This window comes from Eublepharis macularius, chromosome 19 (assembly GCF_028583425.1).
Source record: "Eublepharis macularius isolate TG4126 chromosome 19, MPM_Emac_v1.0, whole genome shotgun sequence".
Lineage (NCBI taxonomy): Eukaryota > Metazoa > Chordata > Lepidosauria > Squamata > Eublepharidae > Eublepharis > Eublepharis macularius.
The window spans coordinates 17253732-17275537 of record NC_072808.1 but is presented as its reverse complement, the minus strand read 5'-3'; the positions used below and the strand labels follow the sequence as shown (position 1 = coordinate 17275537).

General features: G+C 47.0%; 1 protein-coding gene across 1 annotated transcript in view; it reads left to right on the top strand.

The window, feature by feature from the left end:
- The window catches only part of RASAL3 (RAS protein activator like 3), a 54139-nt gene extending 33836 nt beyond the window's left edge, over positions 1-20303 (top strand). Inside the window, exons 13-19 of the mRNA XM_055003270.1 lie at positions 1497-1698; positions 4156-4259; positions 5285-5552; positions 11387-11509; positions 14540-14739; positions 17362-17437; positions 19680-20303. Coding sequence (XP_054859245.1) covers positions 1497-1698; positions 4156-4259; positions 5285-5552; positions 11387-11509; positions 14540-14739; positions 17362-17437; positions 19680-19835 — 1129 coding nt within the window. The 3' untranslated portion in view covers positions 19836-20303. The remainder of the gene's footprint in view (positions 1-1496; positions 1699-4155; positions 4260-5284; positions 5553-11386; positions 11510-14539; positions 14740-17361; positions 17438-19679) is intronic.
- Positions 20304-21806: the final 1503 nt, after the last annotated feature.

Below are 21806 nucleotides of genomic sequence, written 5' to 3'. Positions count from 1 at the left end.
GCTGCTCAAGAAAGACCATTCCTCGTACCCTCTCCTGCACATCTGGGCTGTTTCCACACTGCTTACCTTCCCTCGGAATGACCTGGAACATCGCGCAAAAACCGCAGAAGATTGCCTTTTCTCGCGCAAGATTTGCGTGACGTCGCGCAAATCTTGTGCGAGAAAACGCGATCTTCCGCGTTTTTTTCACGATGTTCCGGGTCGTTCCGAGGGAAGGTGTGGAAATGGCCCTGGTGCGAGTCTGGCAAGGTTTTTTCCAAGGCAGATTAAAAAAAAACCCTGTTTCATACTAATTTTGACTTTTAGAAATAGGCTCCTAAATTGTTGGATGCTGCTTCAGCTTTTTATTTGTCTTGGGATGTGTTCAACTGTTAAAGAGTTTTTTTGCTTGTTTTGATTTATCTGACTCAATCTGCTTGGAGAAGGTATGTATGGAGAAATGGCGTAGTGATCTCGCAAATCAGTAGTCCTTACACCTCTTCTTGGAGCAGCAGCTATGCTTGCCCCCTGTCTTTCAACCCATGACCTAACTACGGTGATCCATGCAACTGTCACCTCCAGATCAGACTACTGTAACTCGCTCTACGCAGGGCTTCCCTTGGGTCTGACCTGGAAGTTGCAGTGGGTCCAGAATGCTGCTGCATGTGTCCTGGTGGGTACACCATACAGGACACATGTGACTCCTACCTTGCAGCAGCTACACTGGCTTCCCATGGAGTTCCGGATCAGGTTCAAGGTTTTGTTCTTAACTTATAAAGCCCTAAATGGACTGGGACCGGCATACCTGAGGGACCATCTCTCCCCATATGTACCCCGGAGAGCGCTTAGATCTTCAGGAAAACATTTACTGGCGGCCCCTGGACCCAGGGAGGCTCGATTGGCCTCAACCAGGGCCAGGGCTTTTTCAGTCCTGGCCCCAACCTGGTGGAACTCTCTGTTGGAGGATACTCGGGCCCGCCAAGACCTTGTGTCCTTCTGGCGGGCCTGTAAGACAGAGATGTTCCGCCAGGCACTTGATTGAGGCTGGTACTCAGATCCACCAATTGGCCTCCCTGCCTGTCTCTTATTAGTGGGGGGCTATATTGAGTCATCTGCCCCATGTAGGAATGGTGGCCAATCTCGCACCAACTCACGTCCCCACCCCTCTCTTCCCTTGTGGTTGGCAAGGAGGGGTGAAGTGAACCTGGGACATAGTGCAGAGTCAGAACATAGTGCAGAGTTTGTTTTATGCTGTTAAATCTGGCTTTTATCATTATTTAATGTACCGTTTTATCAATGTGTTGTAATCCGCCCTGAGCCCGTCCACGGGGAAGACGGACTACACATTTAATAAATAATAATAAAAATAATAACACCTTGATATCATGGCATTTAGGGGTTTCCCACTGTGGGTTGGGAAATACTCGCAGCCTACCTTTGAAGCAGTTGTAAATGCCAGGAGATCTCCAGATCCCCGCCTGGAGGTTGGCAACACTATGGCAATCTGTTCGTTGCAGGTTTGGAGAAAAAGAAGCCTACATGAGCTTCATGAATGAATTCCTGGAGTACAACTCAGACAACATGGCAGCATTCCTCGACCGTGTCTCCAGTCCCGGCAACACCATCTCCTTTGCAGACTATTGTGACTCCATTGACCTAGCCCTGGAGTTGTCCATCTTGCATTCCCTGCTCTGGGACATTGTTTCTGGCCTAGAAGAGGTATGTCTGTGTGTGTGTGGCTTGCCTGCTGGAAACCGTGTACTCTCCTGGAACCGTTCATGGCGAGGATCAGGGCTTTTTTTCAGCAGGAACGTGGGGGAACGGAGTTCTGGCACCTCTTGAAAATGGTCACATGGCTGGTGGCCCCGCCCCCTGATCTCCAGACAGAGGGGAGTTGAGATTGCCCTCCGCACGGAGGGCAATCTAAACTCCCCTCTGTCTGGAGATCAGGGAGCGGGGCCACCAGCCATGTGACCATTTTTCCGAGGGCAACCCACTGAGTTCCCCAGGAAAAAAAGCCCTGGCAAGGATGCAAAGCAGACCCCAGCATGAACCAACAGGTGTGGCATCTCTGGGAAGCCTGGGTGACTAGTCTACTTGCACCCTTTGCTTCACATAAGGCTGCGTGCTGATTGGTGAGCGTTGTCGTGGAGTGACAGAATTAAATTAGCGACTGTGGGGCAGTGTGCAGAGATGTAATATTGTCAGAAATGTAGCAATGAAAAAAAAAAACCTTTCCCTCCTTTTTTTCTTGAAAATACAAATATGCAATATTTACTTTCCTACCAAACATAAACTTTAAAAAATTATATTGTCGCTTTAAAAGCAAATATTTTAGCATATAGAATGGTACTGTTTGTCAAAATGATGGGATTTAAAAGTATAAATGCCTTTGTTTTGTGCAAGCAAAACTGCAAATATATGCAATATTTGAGAGAAAACTGCAGACTTCTGTACCCTGTGCTACTTTAGCACCTGAGAGGTACGAAAAATTAAAGCTTGACATTATCTAATGCTGTAGATTATCCTACATAAAACAAATTCATGCTATACATTTTGTGTGAGTAAATCTTTGTATTTCACTTATTACAATTTTTTTTAAAATCATAGATATGTTTTTGGAGCTCCCCCAAATTCCATTTTTTTCCATCAGAAAAGTGAATAAACTTCCTCAAAATATTCCTTCTTGTATTTGTATTGAGCAGGGGGTAAAAGGAGTTTTGTTTCAGTTTTTTGGAATTTAAAATTTGGGATTTTTGTTTTCAAATGTATATCCAATTTGGACTTTAAAAGATTGGAGCAAGATAGTATGTGTGTGTGTGTATATATATACTAGAGTGTGTGTGTATATGTGTGCGTGTATGTGTATATATAGTATATACACATACTATTTTATATATATATATATATATATATATATATATGTGTGTGTGTGTGTGTGTGTGTGTGTGTGTGTGTGTGTGTGTGTGTGTGTGTGCGCGCGCATGCATATATGGGAGGGATTGGGATTTGTATGAAGGGGAGGGCATGTCTCCATATATACTTTTAAAAAATCATACATGAAAAAAGTCAGAAATGCTAACAAGCTGTTAGTGGATCCTTCAGCTTATCATGGCTAGACTTGGAGTCTCTCCACACGAGGCGTGTGTCCATTAAGTGTCGGGAGATGCAATGCTAGCCAGGAAGCGTAGTTTTGAAAGAAAAAGCCGGCAGAGATCACTCTGGAGGGAATGGATTCTCTCACAGCCCTCCGTCACCTCTAGCATGCCGGACTGTCTCCCCTTCTGGAGCTTTTACCCTGCCACCTTCACTGCTTAAAACTTTCAATTAAACGAGCCTCAGCAGGGTAAAGGCTCCAGAAGGGGAGACGCCAGAGGCGGCGGAGGGCTGTGATAGAATCCATCCCCTCTGGAGCGATCTCTGCCAGCTCTGTCATTTAAAACTAAGTTTCTTGGCTAACATTGTGTCTCCGAACAATGTGCAGAACGTGTGTCAAAAGTATTGTGTAGAGAGACTCTCAGCTGGAAGGACAGCACACTCCCCCATCAATGTAGCCTAGAGAACACCCCCAATGTCAGTCCCTAGCAGGTAGATCCCTCAGCCCCTCCACAGTGAACACTCATTGGTTCCAGCAGATAAAGCTTTATTAAAATCCAGTCAGTTCAGGTCTGCTCTCCATCACGGAGCTTGACAGAAGTGGCAATTCAAATCCGGCAATCTCTGTTATACTTAATTTCCCCACGCTTCAAACGACAAGAGTTTTGGCACGCAAGCTTACATGAGTTCTGTGAGAATCTGCTTAGTTATGACTATGTATCAGGTATACAACAACTTATTCCCAGTATCTGGGGAGAGTAGCTGAAGCTGGCACTTAGACACTCCAAGGTCACGTCTAGCCGAGACTGGCATATTTCTCTAAGATAAGGAATGAGGCCCCTGCTCAGGTCCTCATCTGCAATACAGTTATGCATGAAGAGAGAGAGACAGCATTGGGACACATAAATACAGTGGTATGACTTTAGCATAATGGTATCAGCAGTAAACAGTAAATGTCAGCAACACAATCATGGCATGTATGTAGACAGACAGACATGACACCCTCTTTCCCAGTTGTGCCCCTATGATATGCCGGAGCACTTCTTTACATGGACAAATGTCTGCTCTCTCGCCTCTAAGCGGACACAGGAGAGACTGGAGCCGCTGCCCACGATTCTGCGTGCCATCCAAAAGGGAACACCAGTGCCGGTTTCTGTTCAGCTTGGCTCGAACACAGACAAAAGGTAATGGACTGTCTTTATGATACCAGCTGGGGGGTTTGGGAGGGCTGTCCAAAAGGGATGAGAACAGTTGCTTACAAGGGCCAGTAGGGCAATAAGAAAGAAAGACTCACAGACATGCTACACGTTATTTCCTTTCAGGGCTTTTTAAAGTTTAAATCGCCCTCGGTGAAAATGGTCACATGGCTGGTGGCCCCGCCCCCTGATCTCCAGACAGAGGGGAGTTTAGATTGCCCTCCACGCCGCTGCAGCGCGGAGGGCAATCTCAACTCCCCTCTGTCTGGAGATCAGGGGGCGGGGCCACCAGCCATGTGACCATTTTCAAGAGGTACTGGAACTCCGTTCCACCGCGTTCCAGCTGAAAAAAAGCCCTGCTTCCTTTTATGAGTTCTCCATTAAGCCAACCCGTGCTCCTCGCAGACACACATCATCTTGGGGATTGGCTTCTGTTAAAAACACGAGTGTGCAAATGGGCTCAGAAAGCTGCCACTGATGGAGGGGAAGCTCCCGCACCCATTTTATTTGCACAATTTGAGTGTACAGCTTTGAACTTCTTCAAGAAATAGGGAGAACTTCTTCTGTCTTGGGAGGCCCCGTTCACATCAGCCTGTAGCCCTTTAGCTTGTTGGGAAGCGCCAGGTCACTTTCTCTTGGGTTTGTCCATCATATCTATGAGAATGGGAGACTTGAGCTACCTGTCCCTTTGGGTAGGCTATGGGGTTGCCAACCTCTAGGTGGGACCTGGAGACCTCCTGTAATTACAACTGATTTCCTGGAGAAAATGGCTGCTATGGACATTATACCCTACTGAGTTGCCTCCCCTCCACAACTCCTGCCTTCCTCATGTTTCACCCCCAAATCTCCAAGTGTTTCCCAACCAAAGTTGGCAATCATGGTGGGATAGCATCAGGCTGGGGCAGCACAGTAGCTTCAGTTATGGGACTCGCAATAGGTGCTGCTTTGGGCTCACGTCTCTTTTTCGTAAAGCCCGCTTGACTGCCCCTTGCCTCTCTGCGTTTGTGTTTCAGAGGGACAGAAAACCAGAAGCCGGGCTTTGTGCCGCCACGGGAACTGGGCAAACACAACCCTTTGATCAAGAGCCACTCCATGACCAATATCCAGAAGGCCCGAGGCAAGGAGGAGCCGCTGGCCCCTTCGCCCCAAACCAAGACCAGTAAAGTGCATCGCACCCAGAGCGTTCCCACCCAAAGCAAGGCCGCCCGGCACCTGCGCAAGCCAGGCAGCAGTGAGCCATGTTCCTCCCACCCGTGTGGCAACAGCAGCAGGGCGTCTCGGGTAAGCTGGGCTCAAAGCAGACATCCCCAACCCTTCAAATGGCCCTGGTTGCTTTCAGCTGTGCAATTCCCTGGGAGTAAAAAAAACCCTTGTCCTCCGTGGTGCAGAAAATGCACAGTCGGGACGTTTTTGTGGAACGAAGGGCGCATTGGCACTCATGTGTAGCCCTCAACACTGCATAATTAGGAAGCTGAGGAAACTGGTTGAGGAAGAGGAGTAGAGTTGCCACGGTTGCCAGTCTCCAGGTGGGACCTGGAGATCTCCAAGAATTCCAATGGATCTCCAGACAACAGATATCAGTTGCCCTGGAGAACCCCCTCCTCCCCAAACCCAGGCTCCACCCCCAATCTCCAGGAATTTCACAACCCACAGCTGGCAACCCTAAGAGACAAACTCCCCCTGCTAATTGTCCCATAGTTCCCTTTACCTATCACTGGCAAAAGAAAAGGGAAGACAAACCTGGTTATTTTAATGGAATTAAGCATTTTGCATATATGCTTTGCACGCCTTATTTTGGTTGCAAAATCTGAAATTTCTGCACAGCATTTAGGATTTTTAAGTGCAAAATTCAAGGGCCGGGGAGGCAAGGAACTCCTCCAGCAAGAATTCCCGTGAAAACTAAGGAGAAAAGGAGCAGCCAGCCGGCAAGCCAGGCATGCCCCCCCCCACAAACATTCATGGTAGAAACCAGGGCTTTTTTTGGGGAAAGAGGTGGTGGAACTCACGCCCGCACAATGACATCACTTTGGGTCAGCTGGAACAAAGGGGCAATTTGTAAAGTTTAAATTGCCGTCGGCAAAAATGGTCCAGACAGTGAGGAGTTTAGATTGCCCTCCACGCCAGCAATCTCCCCTCTGTCTGGAGATTAGGGGCGGGGCCACCAGCCATGTGACCATTTTCAAGAGGTGCCGGAACTCTGTTCCACCGCGTTCCAGCTGAAAAAAAGCCCTGGTAGAAACACAAGGGCACCTGAGAACCCAATAGTACAATCCCACACGATGCATCTCTCGAGTCAAGTCCTTCAAAACCAGTTCCTAGTCCAGAAGTCCATGGTCCAGGGAGGATTCCTCATCACGCTTTTGGGTTTCCAGACCAGATCAAGCAGTTGCCTCTCAGGCACACTCCAGATCGTGGACCCTGTCGTGTGACAAGAACTGGACCAGACTCAGCATCTGCCACCTTCCTCTATAGTGTAGAGTCCAATAGCACCTTTAAGACTAACCGACTTTATTGTAGCATAACCTTTTGAGAACTACAGCTCTCTTTGTCAGCATCTGACGAAGAGAGCTGTGGTTCTCGAAAGCTTGTGCTACAATAAAGTTGGTTAGTCTTAAAGGTGCTACTGGATTCTTTTGCCAGTCAAGCAAGCCTTTATTGGCATATATAAAATAGTCACAAACTGTGACTGTGGACAAGGAAAGTTAGAAACCTTGGATCATATAATATTTTTTTGCCCTAAGTGGAGTAAGGAAAGAGAGAGATTTATTATTCCTATTATGTTAAAAGAAAAGCTTCCCTTCCTTCCTTGGGCAATCTCAGTGTTATTGTCTGATAACTTTCCTGCTATAGTGGCTTCCTTTTTAGCCACGGTGATAAAGAAACAAGATTTTCATGAGTTTAGATAGTTTAAAGTGATAATGACGAGTTATGTCTGTGTGAATTGGGTATGTTCAAGTGTACAGTTCATATTTTGTTGGTGTTTGTATGGCTTATGGCTTCGGCTGGAAAAGCAGTAAACATATTATAATTATAATTATAATTATTATTATATAAAATATAAAATTTTAAATACAGAGACTCCATACAAAATGAGATTAAAATTACAGATAGGAACAGGGCAACAGTGTAGCAAAATCAGTATAGGTTATTACTTGTCAGGGCGTATAGCCATGGCACTGCAGAGAAACTTTGCTACTATTTCACTTATTTCCCCACCTGGGTTGTCAAGCAGGAACTGAACCTTAAAATCATCAGAAAACTCTGAAAGTTGGGCTAATATAGGGTGTAGAAGATCCCGGTGCGGCGCCAGGTAAAAAGGGCACTGGAGAAGAGCATGGGAAACAGTTTCAACATCCCCTCGAGCTTTGCCCTGGTGTAAATGATTTTTAATTTTCTGATACTCCACTGGCAAGCAGGTAGCTGCAGAATCACGAAAATTACGGTAAAAAGTATGTAGATGGGCTTTTATATTCCTGCATTCCCCATCAAACCACACAGCCACCTGAGAACTTGCTACTTGCTTTGGTACAGCCCTTCTGGAATCCTGTTTTAAGGATTCTGTAATGAAATTTAACAAGTTCCCATAGAGTTGTGTCACCTCTAAGGGATCAGAAGAATTTATTAATGCAGATTTAAGGTCTAAACTAATGTTTGATTTCAGTACCTCCAGAGTCTTATGTCCAAGATCCGGAGATCGTGGAATCCTAGACAGAAATTCCACATCCTGAGAGCCAAGCTACAAGTGACGCCTGACACAAGTTGGACGCTTGTCAGCTTCCCTCAAGTTTTGATGGGAAATGTAGGCATCCTGGTCTTGCAGCTGTAATGGAGAGCCAAGCTGTAAAACCAGAACGCCTACATTTCCCATCAGAACTTGAGGGAAGCTGACAAGCGTCCAACCCGGGTAAGGCGTCACTTGTAGCTTGACTCTGAGTCAGAGCTGATGAGGAATTCCCCTTAATGTCAAAGACACAAATCAGGGGTTAAGGATCACTAAGAATCTGATCTCGAACTGTAAAGCCAGAGACACGTGACCTAAAAGAAGGGGAGACTAAAATATAGTCAATGGCACTGCAGCCCCTTGTAGAAATATATGTATACTCATATGATGTCACAATAAGCACCAAGCGCCGACTGGTCACAGCCGTTGTGTTTCCTATAACAACCTACGGATGTGAGACATGGACCTTAACAAAAACGGGCAGGAGAAAATTGGACTCATTCGAACTGTGGTGTTGGAGACGACTCCTGAGGATCCCTTGGACAGCACAAGTAACAAACCAAGCTGTCTTGGAACGCATAAAACCTGACATGTCTCTGGAGGGGAAGATTACAAAGCAGAAGCTCAGCTATTTCGGGCACGTAATGCGGGCCAACTCACTAGAAACATCAATGATGCTAGGAATGGTGAGTGGAATGAGGAAGAGAGGAAGACCAAGAACCCGCTAGCTGGATACCATCATGAAAGACACTGGACTGAACATGAAGGAATTGAAAGAAGCAGTCAGAGACAGAAAGGCCTGGAGGGATACGATCTACCGAGTAGCCAAGGATCGGACACGATTAAATGGCTAGGATTGGATTGGATGATTTGTCAAAGCCTGTCATACCATTCAGCCAGATTTTACAGAATTAGGTGCAAAACTGTGCTAGCTTCAAGCCTGCAGGATTTGACCAAGTGTCCTTAGAGCGTCTCATTGGGGGAGTAAATAAAAGCAACAAGGTATCCTGATCAAGACCCAAATTACTAAAAAGAGACGAAATATTATTACCAACTCTTGCATTAAAATCTCCAGCTAAGATTATTTCTATGCAGGGGAATTCTTGTTCTAGCTGTTCGAGATAGGCAGCCAGACTGCTTCAATAGGAGGACAAAATAGATCTATCAGAGGAAGGTAGAATATAAATATTTAGTATTATTAAAGGAGAGCTTCCACAATTTATCATAATGGCTTGAGCAATAGGAGGGCAGCCTGGGAGATTAGTAGAGTTTAAATCAAGACTAGAGGAGACAAGGATGGTTAGGCCTGCACGAGGGCGTCCACTACTACTGGTCCTAGATGCTGGAAGGGAGTAGGATCTGAATCCCTCAAGAAATAAAGGAGTTTGGGTCCAAGTCTCCTGGAGAAGGACAATATCAAAGGTTTTAAGATATTCTATGAAGTCCTGGTCTTTGGCCTTATTCCTCCACCCTGCTATATTCCAAGAGACAAATTTAATTGACATGGGTGAAGGTCTCTCTGGGCGTCAGTCCATCTCAACAAGTTGATCTAAAGAATTGTTCTCATCGAGAATAACACATCCATTACTGATAGAGCCAGCCGACCGGGAAGAGTTCTCTGTGCCTGGAGACGTAGAGCCAAACTACAAGTGACACCTTACACAGGTTGGACACTTGTCAGCTTCCCTCAAGTTTTGATGGGAAATGTAGGCATCCTGGTTTTACAGCTTGGCTCTCCATTACAGCTGCAAGACCAGGATGCCTACATTTCCCATCAAAACTTGAGGGAAGCTGACAAGTGTCCAACCTGTGTGAGGCGTCACTTGTAGCTTGGCTCTTAGAGCTAGAAGCCCCACCCTCCCTTTGCACAGTTGAAGAGAGGAATCCGGAAGGCTTAAGTCAGTGGACAACTGCTTGGACTTGAATCTCAGTACACTCGGCGTTCGCTAATGGTGCTGATGGTGCTTCCACTCCTACCATTGAACTGGTAGAGGGACCAGAATTGTCCAGCATATTCTTTAAAAATTTAGTTCCCACGGCTTCCAGTCTGTCCGTGACCTTCCTTTGCTCGTCTAAAGGCAGGGCCTTAAAGGATTCCAGAACTTCCTCATCCAATACGGTATTATCCAGAGGGGTGAATAAGGGAGGCATTATGTCTAGTACGGGTAAGGCATCATTAATTACACTGGTGACAGGTCTTGGCTCTTGCTCTGTAGAATCTTCACAGGTTGTTAGGTCTTGTTGTCTGGGTTCTGTCGTCAGGTTTTCACACTGGTTCTCAATACATGAGCAGTCTTTCAGGTTAGGCTGGTCTATAATCAAGAGGGATACAACTGTATTCACAAAGACTCTCGTCGGAAAGATCCCCTTTTGCCTTAAGCCAGATTTTAAGATAGAATCTTCATTGGGAGTCTAGAGCTCTTAAAGGAAAGAATGACTCTTTGTGTTTGAGCCATATTATTAAGGACTTCTACCGAGGAGAGGTCAATTGAGCAGCAATTTCCACTGAGTACATTCCTCAGGTGGTCTGTGGCCTTCCTCACAGAGTCCCATCTTGGGGTCGTCCCTCTATACCGACAGACCGAAAGACAAATCTTAGTTGGTTGTCGAACTAAGTGCTGAGTTATCTGCTGTGATTGTAATTGAGCGGTTTGGGGCTCATCACTCTTTCTTACAGTAGCAGAGGGGGCAGATTGTAGTATCCTGCCATAAGGAGTTTCATTTGCACCAGAGTGGCCCTGGGTCCCCTTGTTCAGCCCAGGAAACCTCAGCAATAGAAAATCAAGCTGTTTTCCAATCTCCTCTAGTTTATCAAGAATGAGTGCCACTGTTTTGGCTGTTAGCTCAGTTAGGTCAGCAAGAGTGTTTTCAGAATCGTTTGCATCTGCCTCATTACATGACCCCTGCAACAGGTGTGTGGTAAGCTCTCCCCTCTCCTTCGCCTCACCTGGCATATTAGCAGCGCTGGCATCATCAGCTAAGGGGCCAAAACAGTTAGAGACTGGTATAGCAAATAAAGTGGAGTCTTTTGACAAAAAGTACTCCCCTGTTTTCATTTGTGGTCGCTTCCCCGCAGGCATTTCCAAGCAGCCAGCCAGCTGTTTACAATTAGGGTAAGCTTTATTTCACTATTGGCAATAAGCTTCCTTATATCACAATGCAGAGGTGTCTGACCTTATCTGTCTTTCATCCACAGTCCTTCAGACAGGAGAGAATTTACACTCAGTTAGGAGCGTCTTATCTGGCAGCTGCCTCCTGGCTGTTCACAACAAAACGGATTCTTTTGCAACTACAGACTAACACAGCTAACTTCCTTGGATCAATCGCCTTTCTCTAGCATCTGTGATCTGATGTCCCTCTCAGAACCTGCCTAACTACCTTGCATGTGTTCTAGGAGACATCGAAGCTGCACCCTTCCGGATCTCTGCCCCGGAAACCTACCGTTCCCTGGTTGCGATACTCTGAAGAGGCAGCGGAAACACAGAGTAGCTTTTGTGCCGTGCAGTCCCTGGAACAGGTAGTGGAACTCCAGCTTCCTCCACTCTGATATCTGCTCAGTCCACACCTGAGAGGGGGACCCACACTTTCCTTTGTAGCTGCTGCCATATGCACACACCCAAACCCTTTAGAAAGATAAAGGCGCCCAAGGGACATGGAGTCCAACCCCCGGCACAATGCAGGAAATTCACAATTATCTCCTCCCTCATTTCCCCCAGCGGCTCCTGCTCTGTGCCCAGAGGAAGGCAAAAGACCTCAAGGATACCTGGCCAACCTTTCCTGACCCCAAAGTGGTAATTAGAATGACCTGGGGCATATAAGAAAGAGACTACACTTCAAAGCATGCACACTGTTAATGCTTGTCCTCGTGCATGTGCGCGTGTGTCCATCTTCCAAATAGGGTTGCTAACTGGCTGGTAGAAAAACGTCCTGCCTCTCCAGTACAGGCTTAATGGGATGTTATTTGCCAGGGGGTGTTATTGACCTCTATGCCAACTTTTGCTGCCCATTGCCACACATCGAGCCTCTCTTCAAGGGACAGGACTCCAGGACAGTGGGCAACCAAACTTCCATGCAATATTTGTCAGCAATTTTGTACATTATGCTAAAAGGCAGCTCAACCCTGGATGTTGCGTCAAGAGAGTCCGAGGGGCCGTTATGGAGGGGTGGGTGCCACGGAAGCTGGTACAGCCTTTTGCCACAATGGGACCAAAGCCTAGGAATGTGCAGGGGGCATTTTTGTAGCTTATCTCTCAGCCTTACGAAGCAGAAAAGACGCCACTGATTTGGGGTACAAATCGATCAGGTCTAGTGGTTGAATTTCTTCACCCAGCAGAGGTTTTTGAGACCTGTCACAAACTTTAGGCAGAGCCATATATTCCAAGGAAAATAAAGCTGAGGGAGGTTGTTCCTAAGCCCATCTTTTCCTCCAGTAACATTTGGGACCAGGACCTAGGGTTGCCAGGTCCAGGTTTGGAAATTCCTGGAGATTTGGGGGGTGGTACCTGGAAAGGGTGGGGGTTGGGGAGGGCCTCAGAATGATATAATGCCATAGAGTCCACCCTCCGAAGCAGCCATTTTCTCCAAGGGAACTGATCTCTGCCACCTGAAGATCAGTTGTAATTCTGGGAGATCTCCAGCCACCACCTGGAGACTGACAACCCTAACCGGGGGGGGGGGGGCGCTTTGCAGGACACACTTTGCAAACTGGAGGGGCTGTTATCTTTCCCATCTCATTGAGACTCTGTGCAAATTTTCCTTTCCCACCCATTTAAGTCAATTTTTGCTTCAAAGATGGAAGTAAGCCTAGCTCACAGAGGCATTGTTCTTTGCCCCATTGTAGAAACACTACACATGCAACCTCAAATGGAGCAAAGCACATCTCTGTGCACCTCCACGCATGGGCCACTTCAGGTCAGGGAAAGGGCATGGGGCAAAGGCCTAACTCCTCTTTATCCATATGCCACAATTTTTAATACAGATTGTATTAAAAAGCCTCTCTAAATGTGTAGGAAGACACAATGTTAGCTGAGAAGTGTAATTTAAAAAGGCAGAGCTGGCAAAGATCGCTCCTCAGAGGGTTTGTTAATTTCATCTTCATCTCTCCGAAGGCCCTGCCAATTTCTCTTCTCCAGTCTAAAACTGTGTGGGATGGCAACCAGAGGGCAGTGAAGAATGGAAATGGGCTGGAGCTGCCTTCCAGAGTCAGACTTGGACCTAGAGAAGTTCTAATGGGCTGAAGTTTCCCTTCTGGCATTTCACAGCCCCTTCCCACAGCTCCAGTGTATAGCAAAGCCTTTGCCCTGCCGCTGGTTCTGTCTTTTTAAACTACCCTTCCCGACTAACATTCCATCTCTCGACACGTGTTCTTCACGTGTCAGATGTCCCGTGTATTCATTGAAAGGGTGGGTGAGAAGAAAATTGACTTGCTCTGCCCCAGAAGCTTTTGGTGCCATTTGAAACCGAGTTTGCACCCATGACCACATAATCCAACAAAGCAATATTCAGGTCTAGTAGCAACTTAAAGACCAACTAAGACCAGCTTTCAAGAGTCAAAGCTCTCTTCTTCGGATACATTTAGTAGTGGAAGTATGTACGTTTTTTGTCCAGACGGATGGTGAGAGGGGCATTTAAGGATATAAGGTATAGTAATTAGAGCAGGGGTATGAAAAGCATAACATCAGCATCTGCGGTGAGAGAAAAATCCAACGTCCTTATTAGGCCCAGGGGAGAAGGTGTCTATTGTTCCAAATTTGCAAATAAACTGAATTTCAACGATCTCAAGTCAGAACTTTCCTTTGGCGTTTCTCTGCCGCAATGGGACTGAAGTTCAAATTTCAAAGGAGAACGGCAACTTCAAAGAGACTTCAAACTTCAAAGGAACACGATTGCTTGAAACTGAGCTTATTTGCCAACTTGGATCCATTTTAAAGCCATTTCAAAACGCTGCAAGGGCTCTTATTCCTTCCCTCCCTATGCCTTTTACTGTGCTGAATGGCTGCATCCCCCTCCACCACATGGCACTTGAAAAGGCATGATGGGGGGGAACAGCGCTGCTTTGCAGACCTGATCAGGATCAGGCCCTTAAGGCATTTTTAAAGGACTTTTAAATGGCAGTGGCATCGTCATGGTGACCAGAAGGATGCCAGTTACATCTTGCTTGACCCCGAGGCATCAATGAGAATAGAACAGACCTCCACATCCCCCTCCTCTGTGGCTCTGACGTGGCTCTCAGAGCCAAGCTACAAGTGATGCCTGACACAGGTTGGACACTTGTCAGCTTCCCTCAAGTTTTGATGGGAAATGTAGGCGTCCTGGTTTTACAGCTTGGCTTTCCATTACAGCTGCAAGACCAGGACGCCTACATTTCCCATCAAAACTTGAGGGAAGCTGACAAGTGTCCAACCTGTGTCAGGCCTCACTTGTAGCTTGGTTCTCATTCTCCTGCCTGGGCTGGAGAGTCCTGCCTCTGAGCTCCTTGTCCTTGCCATCTGCAATGTGCTGTGCAAAGCCCTGGCTGGTCTAACAGGATCCCTTGCATTCCCTACAGTATGGGAGGCAGATGGAAGAGATGCAGAGGGAGCTGACCTCAGCCAAGGACAAGCAGAAACTTTATGAGGAGCAATGGGAGAGACTGGCTGCTCAGAACCAAAGGCTCCTGGAAGAGCAGGCCAGGTTTCAGGAGCAAGAAGAGATCCTCTACAAGAGGCTGGAAGATGCAGAAAGCTGCTTTGCACAACTCAACAGCAGGTAAAAAAACAATAGGATCCCCCAAAATTCACCCCAAAGAACTGCATGACTAGTCTATAGATCCAGTTCGCCGTGTTAGTCCATAGTTGCAAAATAGTAAAGAGTCCAGTAGTACCTTTAAGACTAACGAACTTTATTGTAGCATAAGCTTTCGAGAACCATAGCTTTCTTCGTCAGATGCATGATGCATACATCTGACGAAGAGAGCGGTGGCTCTCAAAAGGTTATGCTACAATAAAGTTGGTTAGTCTTAAAGGTGCTACTGGACTGTAGTCTATAGAAGACATCTATTTAGAACCAGAGCACAGCGATCCTACAGAAGCTTGGGATACAACCAACTTGAGACAAGGGCACAGGCCATCTAAAGAGATATTTCACTCAGGGGGGTCTCCATCCATCTCCAGTCTGATCAGTTCTGCCAGAGATGCCAGTCTCACACCATACCATAAAACCCTGGCTCAGACACTGGATGGATTTCTGGAATATCTGTCTTACCCTGGACATGTGGGAGACCTGGATAGGTGAGTGCGGGTGAACAAAGACCGGGGAAAGAAAGGAGGGGGTAAGGATGGACAACAGAGGAGCTGGACTGTGTAACTAACTGTCAAAGGCAACTCTGCTGTGGGATGAAAATGAAGCATCAACTTCAGGTGACCAATTCAGGCGCCATTGAAGACAACACATTTTCAGCCATTGGATATTGTTTAAAAGTTATTCCATGTACATGTCCTTACATTCTGTTCTCTGAAGTGTATTGTTACATGCGATGAATAGGGGTATGTGCTTCATACAGCAACACATGGATTTATGTGCACGCAGTGGCAGAGGGAGAAGGGAGGGGCACAGCTTTCTTTAGATTTCCTGTTCGAACACCAAATTATCCTGGGATTCGGGGAAGATGTCAATAGGGAATACATGAAGCAAGACTGTCCAGATGTAACCATAAAATTTAGAGTGGAAATACACGTTGTGAATTACCTGGGGATGCTTACGTGCAGGATTTTATGTGCGGTCCTCAATTCATGTGCAGGCTGTTCTCGCTTGATGCATGTGAATGCTGCTTTCATGAGAGCTCCCTTTGTGCAATTGCATCTGCAAGTGAGTCCTCCGCTGTGAGACCAAGTACTGTAGGCTCCTTTGACTTGCTGATTTGGATTTCTTTAAGGTGTGAGAAAGTGTCACAATCTGCATTTCAATGAATAGATGTGGGAGGTGGGGGGAACTGGTTGAGGAGGAACTGATATAGAACACATGAATGTACACATGCGGAGCAAACTGAAGAGTGATTGTGCGAGCGACTGCATGGGAATTGGATGGGTCACACGTGAAACTTGAACATCCCTAGGTACTTAGTAATGTATATTTCCACTTGTAGAGAAAGAGTGAATCCCAGAGTATACAGAAGTCAGGAATTAGGTGGTGGCAGACATGGTTTCAGACTTAAAATGTGAGGGCCAGTGGGATCACCTCTAGATGGTGAGCAGACCACTCTGTGGGATTCCCCCACTCTCCAGGATGAACCTGGAGCCACCTTTCCTTTTGAACACCCAAATGTGCTATGTGTGGACAGCTGAGTATGTATAGTTTATTGTTACGAACTGAGTTCGGAAGTCAAAATCAAAGTCATTGGGACATATACATTAAATTCAGGTCATAGATGTAAAAAGATATAGATATACAAATATACTGTATATAAAATATGGGTCTTGATTAAAATTGCTAGGATAAAACCATATTCTTCTGCCTAATTATAAGCATGCCAGCCGGGCACAAAATCTAGCTACTTTAAAAGATATTTCATTATAACAGTTACCAAGCAAGAGTGAAATATAAAATTGATTTGTTCTGCCAGGGTATTTGTGCAGAAATGGCAGGCCCGGATCGAGGGGGGGCAGGGGGTAGCCTGCCCCCGGTGCCGCCAAAGAGGGGGCACCGGGCACGGCTGCCAGCCGCTGGGAGCGCGCCAGAGCTGGTGGTGGCAGTGTGGGTGGCTGAGCACAGGTTTGGGAGGCCCTCCGCATGTCCCGCCGATGGGGCAGCTGGCTTGCTGCATGCACAGGACAGGGAGCCCCATCAGTGGGGCAGGCAAACCGCGCAGAGGGCCTTCCAGCCCTGAGCTCAGCCGCCCGCACAGCAAGCCAGCCACTCCAGCGCAGGCATGCGCTGCCGCCGCCAGCTCTGCAGTGCACCGTGTACTGGGTCGGCTGGCTTGCCACATGGGCAGCACGCCCTGCCCTGCATGATTATGTCACGAAAGTGCTGTGTGCGCACGTGGGAAAAGCCGGACAAGGGTTGCCCTGGGCGCTGGCAACACTAGATCTGGCCCTGAGAAGTGGAGTAATATATACATTCCAAATGTTCTGGTAAAACTGACAGGTGGCTGAGCTGGATCACTCACCTGGGAAAGGCAGAACCTGAGCTGCAGGACCGTTAAAGGGGGCACACGAGTGGCCCAGGGCAGTCAGGTGCTTGGTGCGAAAAGTACGCTCCATGCCTTTAACGTGGAATCCTTGTAAGTTCTTGTTTTCACTTGGCAAAAGGCAGGCTGAGGCTGCCCAAGGCTAACTGGCAGGATATAGGTGAGTGGAGTAGATCTCTACACTGCCTTCTCTTCTGTTACAGAGTGTTGGCTGTGGAGAATGCCTGGAAGAAGGATCGAGAGAAACTCCAAAGCACTGAAGAGAAGGCCAAATGTCTGGTAAGAGTATTCGGGATCCCTGCCTCACTCAGGGCCAAGCTACGAATGACACTTGAATGGCAAGTGAACAGACTCACATGTATTCCTCCCTGTTCACTTGCCCGCCACAGTGATCGAGTGGAGGGCAAGTGGAGGGCAAGTGAACAGGGAGCAAGGGAGTGGGCAAGTACCAGAGAAGTTATGCACAAATTGGGCATGAAGTTATCCTTTCTTGCTGGGCTTTCTGTTATCCATGCAGGGGGAAATCTCTCTGTAGGAGCAGCCCATCTTTCAGGTTGTCTCTGAATTTCTACTATACAAATTATATATTGGATGTTCCAGTCTTGTTGATTGTATTGACACTCAGTAATTCACCTTGAGTCCTAGCGGGAAAGGCAGACTGCTAAGTAACATAAATAAATCAAATAATTCAAGCTGTACTGTTTAACACATGTATGAAATTTAAAAGCTGTACTATAACCATAATTTTAATATCTTTATACGCCCGGGGTTAGAGATGGAAAGCTACTTCCTTTCCTGTTCCTAAGCATATTTAATTTATGTTGGCTGGACAAATAAGTGTTCGGGAGAATTCTAGTAATTGCTACTAGAGATGGGCACGAACCAGGAAAATAGTGGTTCATTGCAGTTCGTAGTTCATAGTGTTTCATGAACCACAAACTGACACAAAATTGCCCGGTTCGTGAACCGGTTTATTTGGTTTGTGAATACGTCACTTCTGGATCAGTAGATCTGCAGAAAGCCCATCCCCCCCCTCCCAGTTACCTAGAAAACTGATTGATCGGTGCTGGACTGTCTGCAGTGACGAACTAAAAATTAAGCAAAAATTGTCACAGTTCATCAGAAATGCCCTCTGATGAACCACTGGTTTGTGAACCAAAAAACGGCCCAGTTCGTGACGAAATTTGGTTCATATTTCGGTTCGTGCCCATCTCTACTTGCTACTCCTTTGGATTGTTTTTACTAAGGACTACTCTTGCATTTGGATTTCCCCCTATTAATCAACACCGCTGTGTTACCAGAACTGCTCTTTCAATGGGGAATTAGCATGCAGTCTGGGTTTTAATTTAGTGCGGATCTTAACCAACTATACCGGGGTCCCTCTCCAGAACACTCGTGTAATAAAGAGGCAGACTAATAACAAAAAAACGTGTCTTTACTAAATAGTGTTGCGTATGCCTAAGTTAGCACACACATACAAGATACGTACAAGAAACTAAGAAACACAGAGTAGGAAAAATAGAGACGGTTGCATGAGCAGTAGCACCCACTTGAGAGCTACAGAACTGGGTATACACACCTAGTCACGGCATGGAAGGAAGACGTAGCAGCAAGACGGGATGGACTAATGCCTGCACTAGATCCAAGACAGTGACAGCAAGGGGTCTGGATAGGAATGGCATGCGTGCTACATGGCCGGGGAGGCTGGCTTAAATACCCCAAAACGTACCCTGGGGCTGGTGCCTTACCCTGTGATTCTCACGGGTGAAACAAAGGTTTTAATGGCTCTATAACTACCCTAGATGGGCCACTTTAGAATCTGATTGTTATTGTGACACCTTGGGAAGAGGGGACAGAGGGCGGGTTGAATGGATGTTCCAGGACACTGGGCTGGGTCACGATGTCATCAGCTCTGGAATGTGGAGGCTGCTTTGAGATCCGTCCATTAAGTGCTTAGGATGGTTGGCACTTTAGCTTCCATTCCGGGGCAGCTATCAAGATATGCAGAGCAGGGTGAGGCTGGCCGCTGTGGACGTGGTCTGCACGCTTCCACGAAATGGCTTCTCTAAGCAGGCTGTTCAGGCTGGTCTTCTGGCTGCCTGGCAACATGGCTGCCACCTGGGCATGACTGAGGCTTGCTAGCAGGCTGATCGGTAGTGAGGGCAAGCTTGGTGACCGGCCCACGAGAGGGGGCGCCTGGCCAGGCTCGTTGAGGGTCTCCCTGGCTGGCACCTGGCTGCTAACAGCATGGCTCTGGGCCCAGGTGAGGCAGGCGTCCATGGAGGCAGTGAACAGCATAAACAACATAGTCCATAGCAGAGACAGGAAACAGGCATAGTCCATAGGAGATAATAGTGTAGACAGGAAACAGACACGTGTAGTAGAGTCCACACATGCAGGGTAATCAGGAAACAGGTCTTTAGTGTGTCTTTAAGCAGTAATGCAGGAACCTGACATAGTCCAGAACAGGAGAGAGGGGCTCCTGGGCAACAGCTGCTTGCAATTTCTGTCTCTTTTGCAGGAACACCGCTTGTCCAGAATGGAGAGGGACCATGACCAGCTTCTCCAAGCTGTCAGCCAGATGCTGGGATATCGAGGAAAGTCAATCAATTCACTGCAGCGACCCCTCTCAGGGCCCGTATGGGTAAACAGGACTGAAAATGGGAATGAGATCTAGTACAGGTGACTTTGCCCCCCAAAACAAATTCACCCAGGGCAAATCCTGTGCAAAACTCTCTTCCCAGTCAGAAAAGCAAAAGCTCTTGCCAAGGTCCCCATAGACTGACAGTCCCTTCCATCAACAGAGCTCTCCATGGGGGACTCGTGTGCAAACGGCTTTAATGGTGCATATTTTGGCAGCCCCACCAGTAACTCTGCCATATCTTCCTGTGTCTTACACACCTTACCTAGTTTCCAATGCTACGTGGCCAAAGATGCTGCTGTCACCCCTACTGCTGCCTAAAACTCCATCCTCCTCTTAGCTTAGGAGCCGCACAAGCGCCTGACCTCCCATCTGTATGGGTATTCTTGGTATTCTGCTTGGAGATGATAATTTCTCCCCATATTCATATCTCAGATTTACCCTCTTGAATCTAAAGCACTGGTTACACAAAAAAGTTTTTTTTAAACAAAAAATAAATAAATGTTTGCCTCAGGAATCTTGTCTTCAGTTGTGGTGCTCCAGCATTGTCTATACCTAAAAGCCTGGTATGTTGTTTACCGTTTCAACTAGAGGTGGGCACGAACCAAAATACGAACCAAAAGTCCTCATGAATTGGGCTGGTTCATGGTTCACAAACCAGCGGTTTTGTCAGAGGTCATTTCTGATGAACCATGACGAATTGCGATGACTTTTAAGGCAGTTCATTTGGTTCATTTTTTGGTTTCTCATTGCAGACAGCCTGACACAGATCAATCAGTTTCCTAGGCAATGAGGGGGTGGGGGTGGGCTTTCTGCAGACTTTCTGCTGATCCGGAAGTGGTGTATTCACAAACCAAATGAACCACTTTGCGAACAGGGCAATTTCATGCCTGTTCGTGGTTCATGGTTCATGAAACGCGACGAACCATGAACTGCAACGAACCGCCGTTTTTCCGGTTCGTGCCCATCTCTAGTTTCGACTCATTTCGGCCATGCTTCTTTTCTATGGGGAAAAGTTTTTTGGAGACCAGTAGAGGATATCTTAGCAAGAACTAAGGACAAGGAAAAGGCCATATATCAGTGGCAACAACTGGGAGACTCAAAATCTCAAGAATCAATAATTTCATTTCTTGCACAACCAGCATGTGCTGCCCAGATTCTAACCGATCAACACATCCTTCATAGTCTAAACAAGACGATAGGGTCTTAACCCCACCCAAGCTTCTTCCCGGGCAATGCCCCTCATAGCAATGGTCTTGTAGGTTTCAGTAACTCTGTACCTGAAGCCAGGCTCAACTCTGTGGAAAACCAACTCCAGGTGCTCCAGCAACCTGTGGAACCACCCTCCACAGGGAGATCAGTGACAACTAGAGAGCACATGCCATCGCATGTGTAGCTCTTCCTTCCAACAGATACAAGGACTTCCCCAGAAGACCACTGTGCACTTGGTTGCAATCTTACTTCCGCCATAACAGGTATCTAGGAGCCTTGCTACAAGTGACATTTTACACGTGAAGGATAAAGGATCATTTTCGCAAGTCTTTCTGGGAACTGAAGTTCCTCTCCCCCACCCCTTTTCCTTCTGTTCCTTCCCCTCGCTGCCTGAAGAGACAGAGAAAGCCTGCGGCAACAGCAACTTTTGCAAATCGTTTCTCCAGTCACAAGCCTGCTCTCAATGATCTTTGGGGCAGGCAGCTGCAACTTTCTCAGCTTTTTCCGGAGCATTCCCCCCCCCCACAAGATTATTTGCAAAAGCTGATGTTGCCGTAGGGTGTCTCTGTCTCTTCAGGCAGCGAGGGGAAGGAACAGAAGGAAAAGGGGTGGGGGAGAGGAACTTCAGTTCCCAGAAAGACTTGCGAAAATGATCCTTTATCCTTCATGTATAAAATGTCACTTGTAGCAAGGCTCTCAATCAGAAAATTTCTGAAGAATTTTACTCCGTGGCCGTTTCCACACCACTCACCTTCATCCAGAACACTGCGGAATGTTGCAAAAAACCCCACGGAA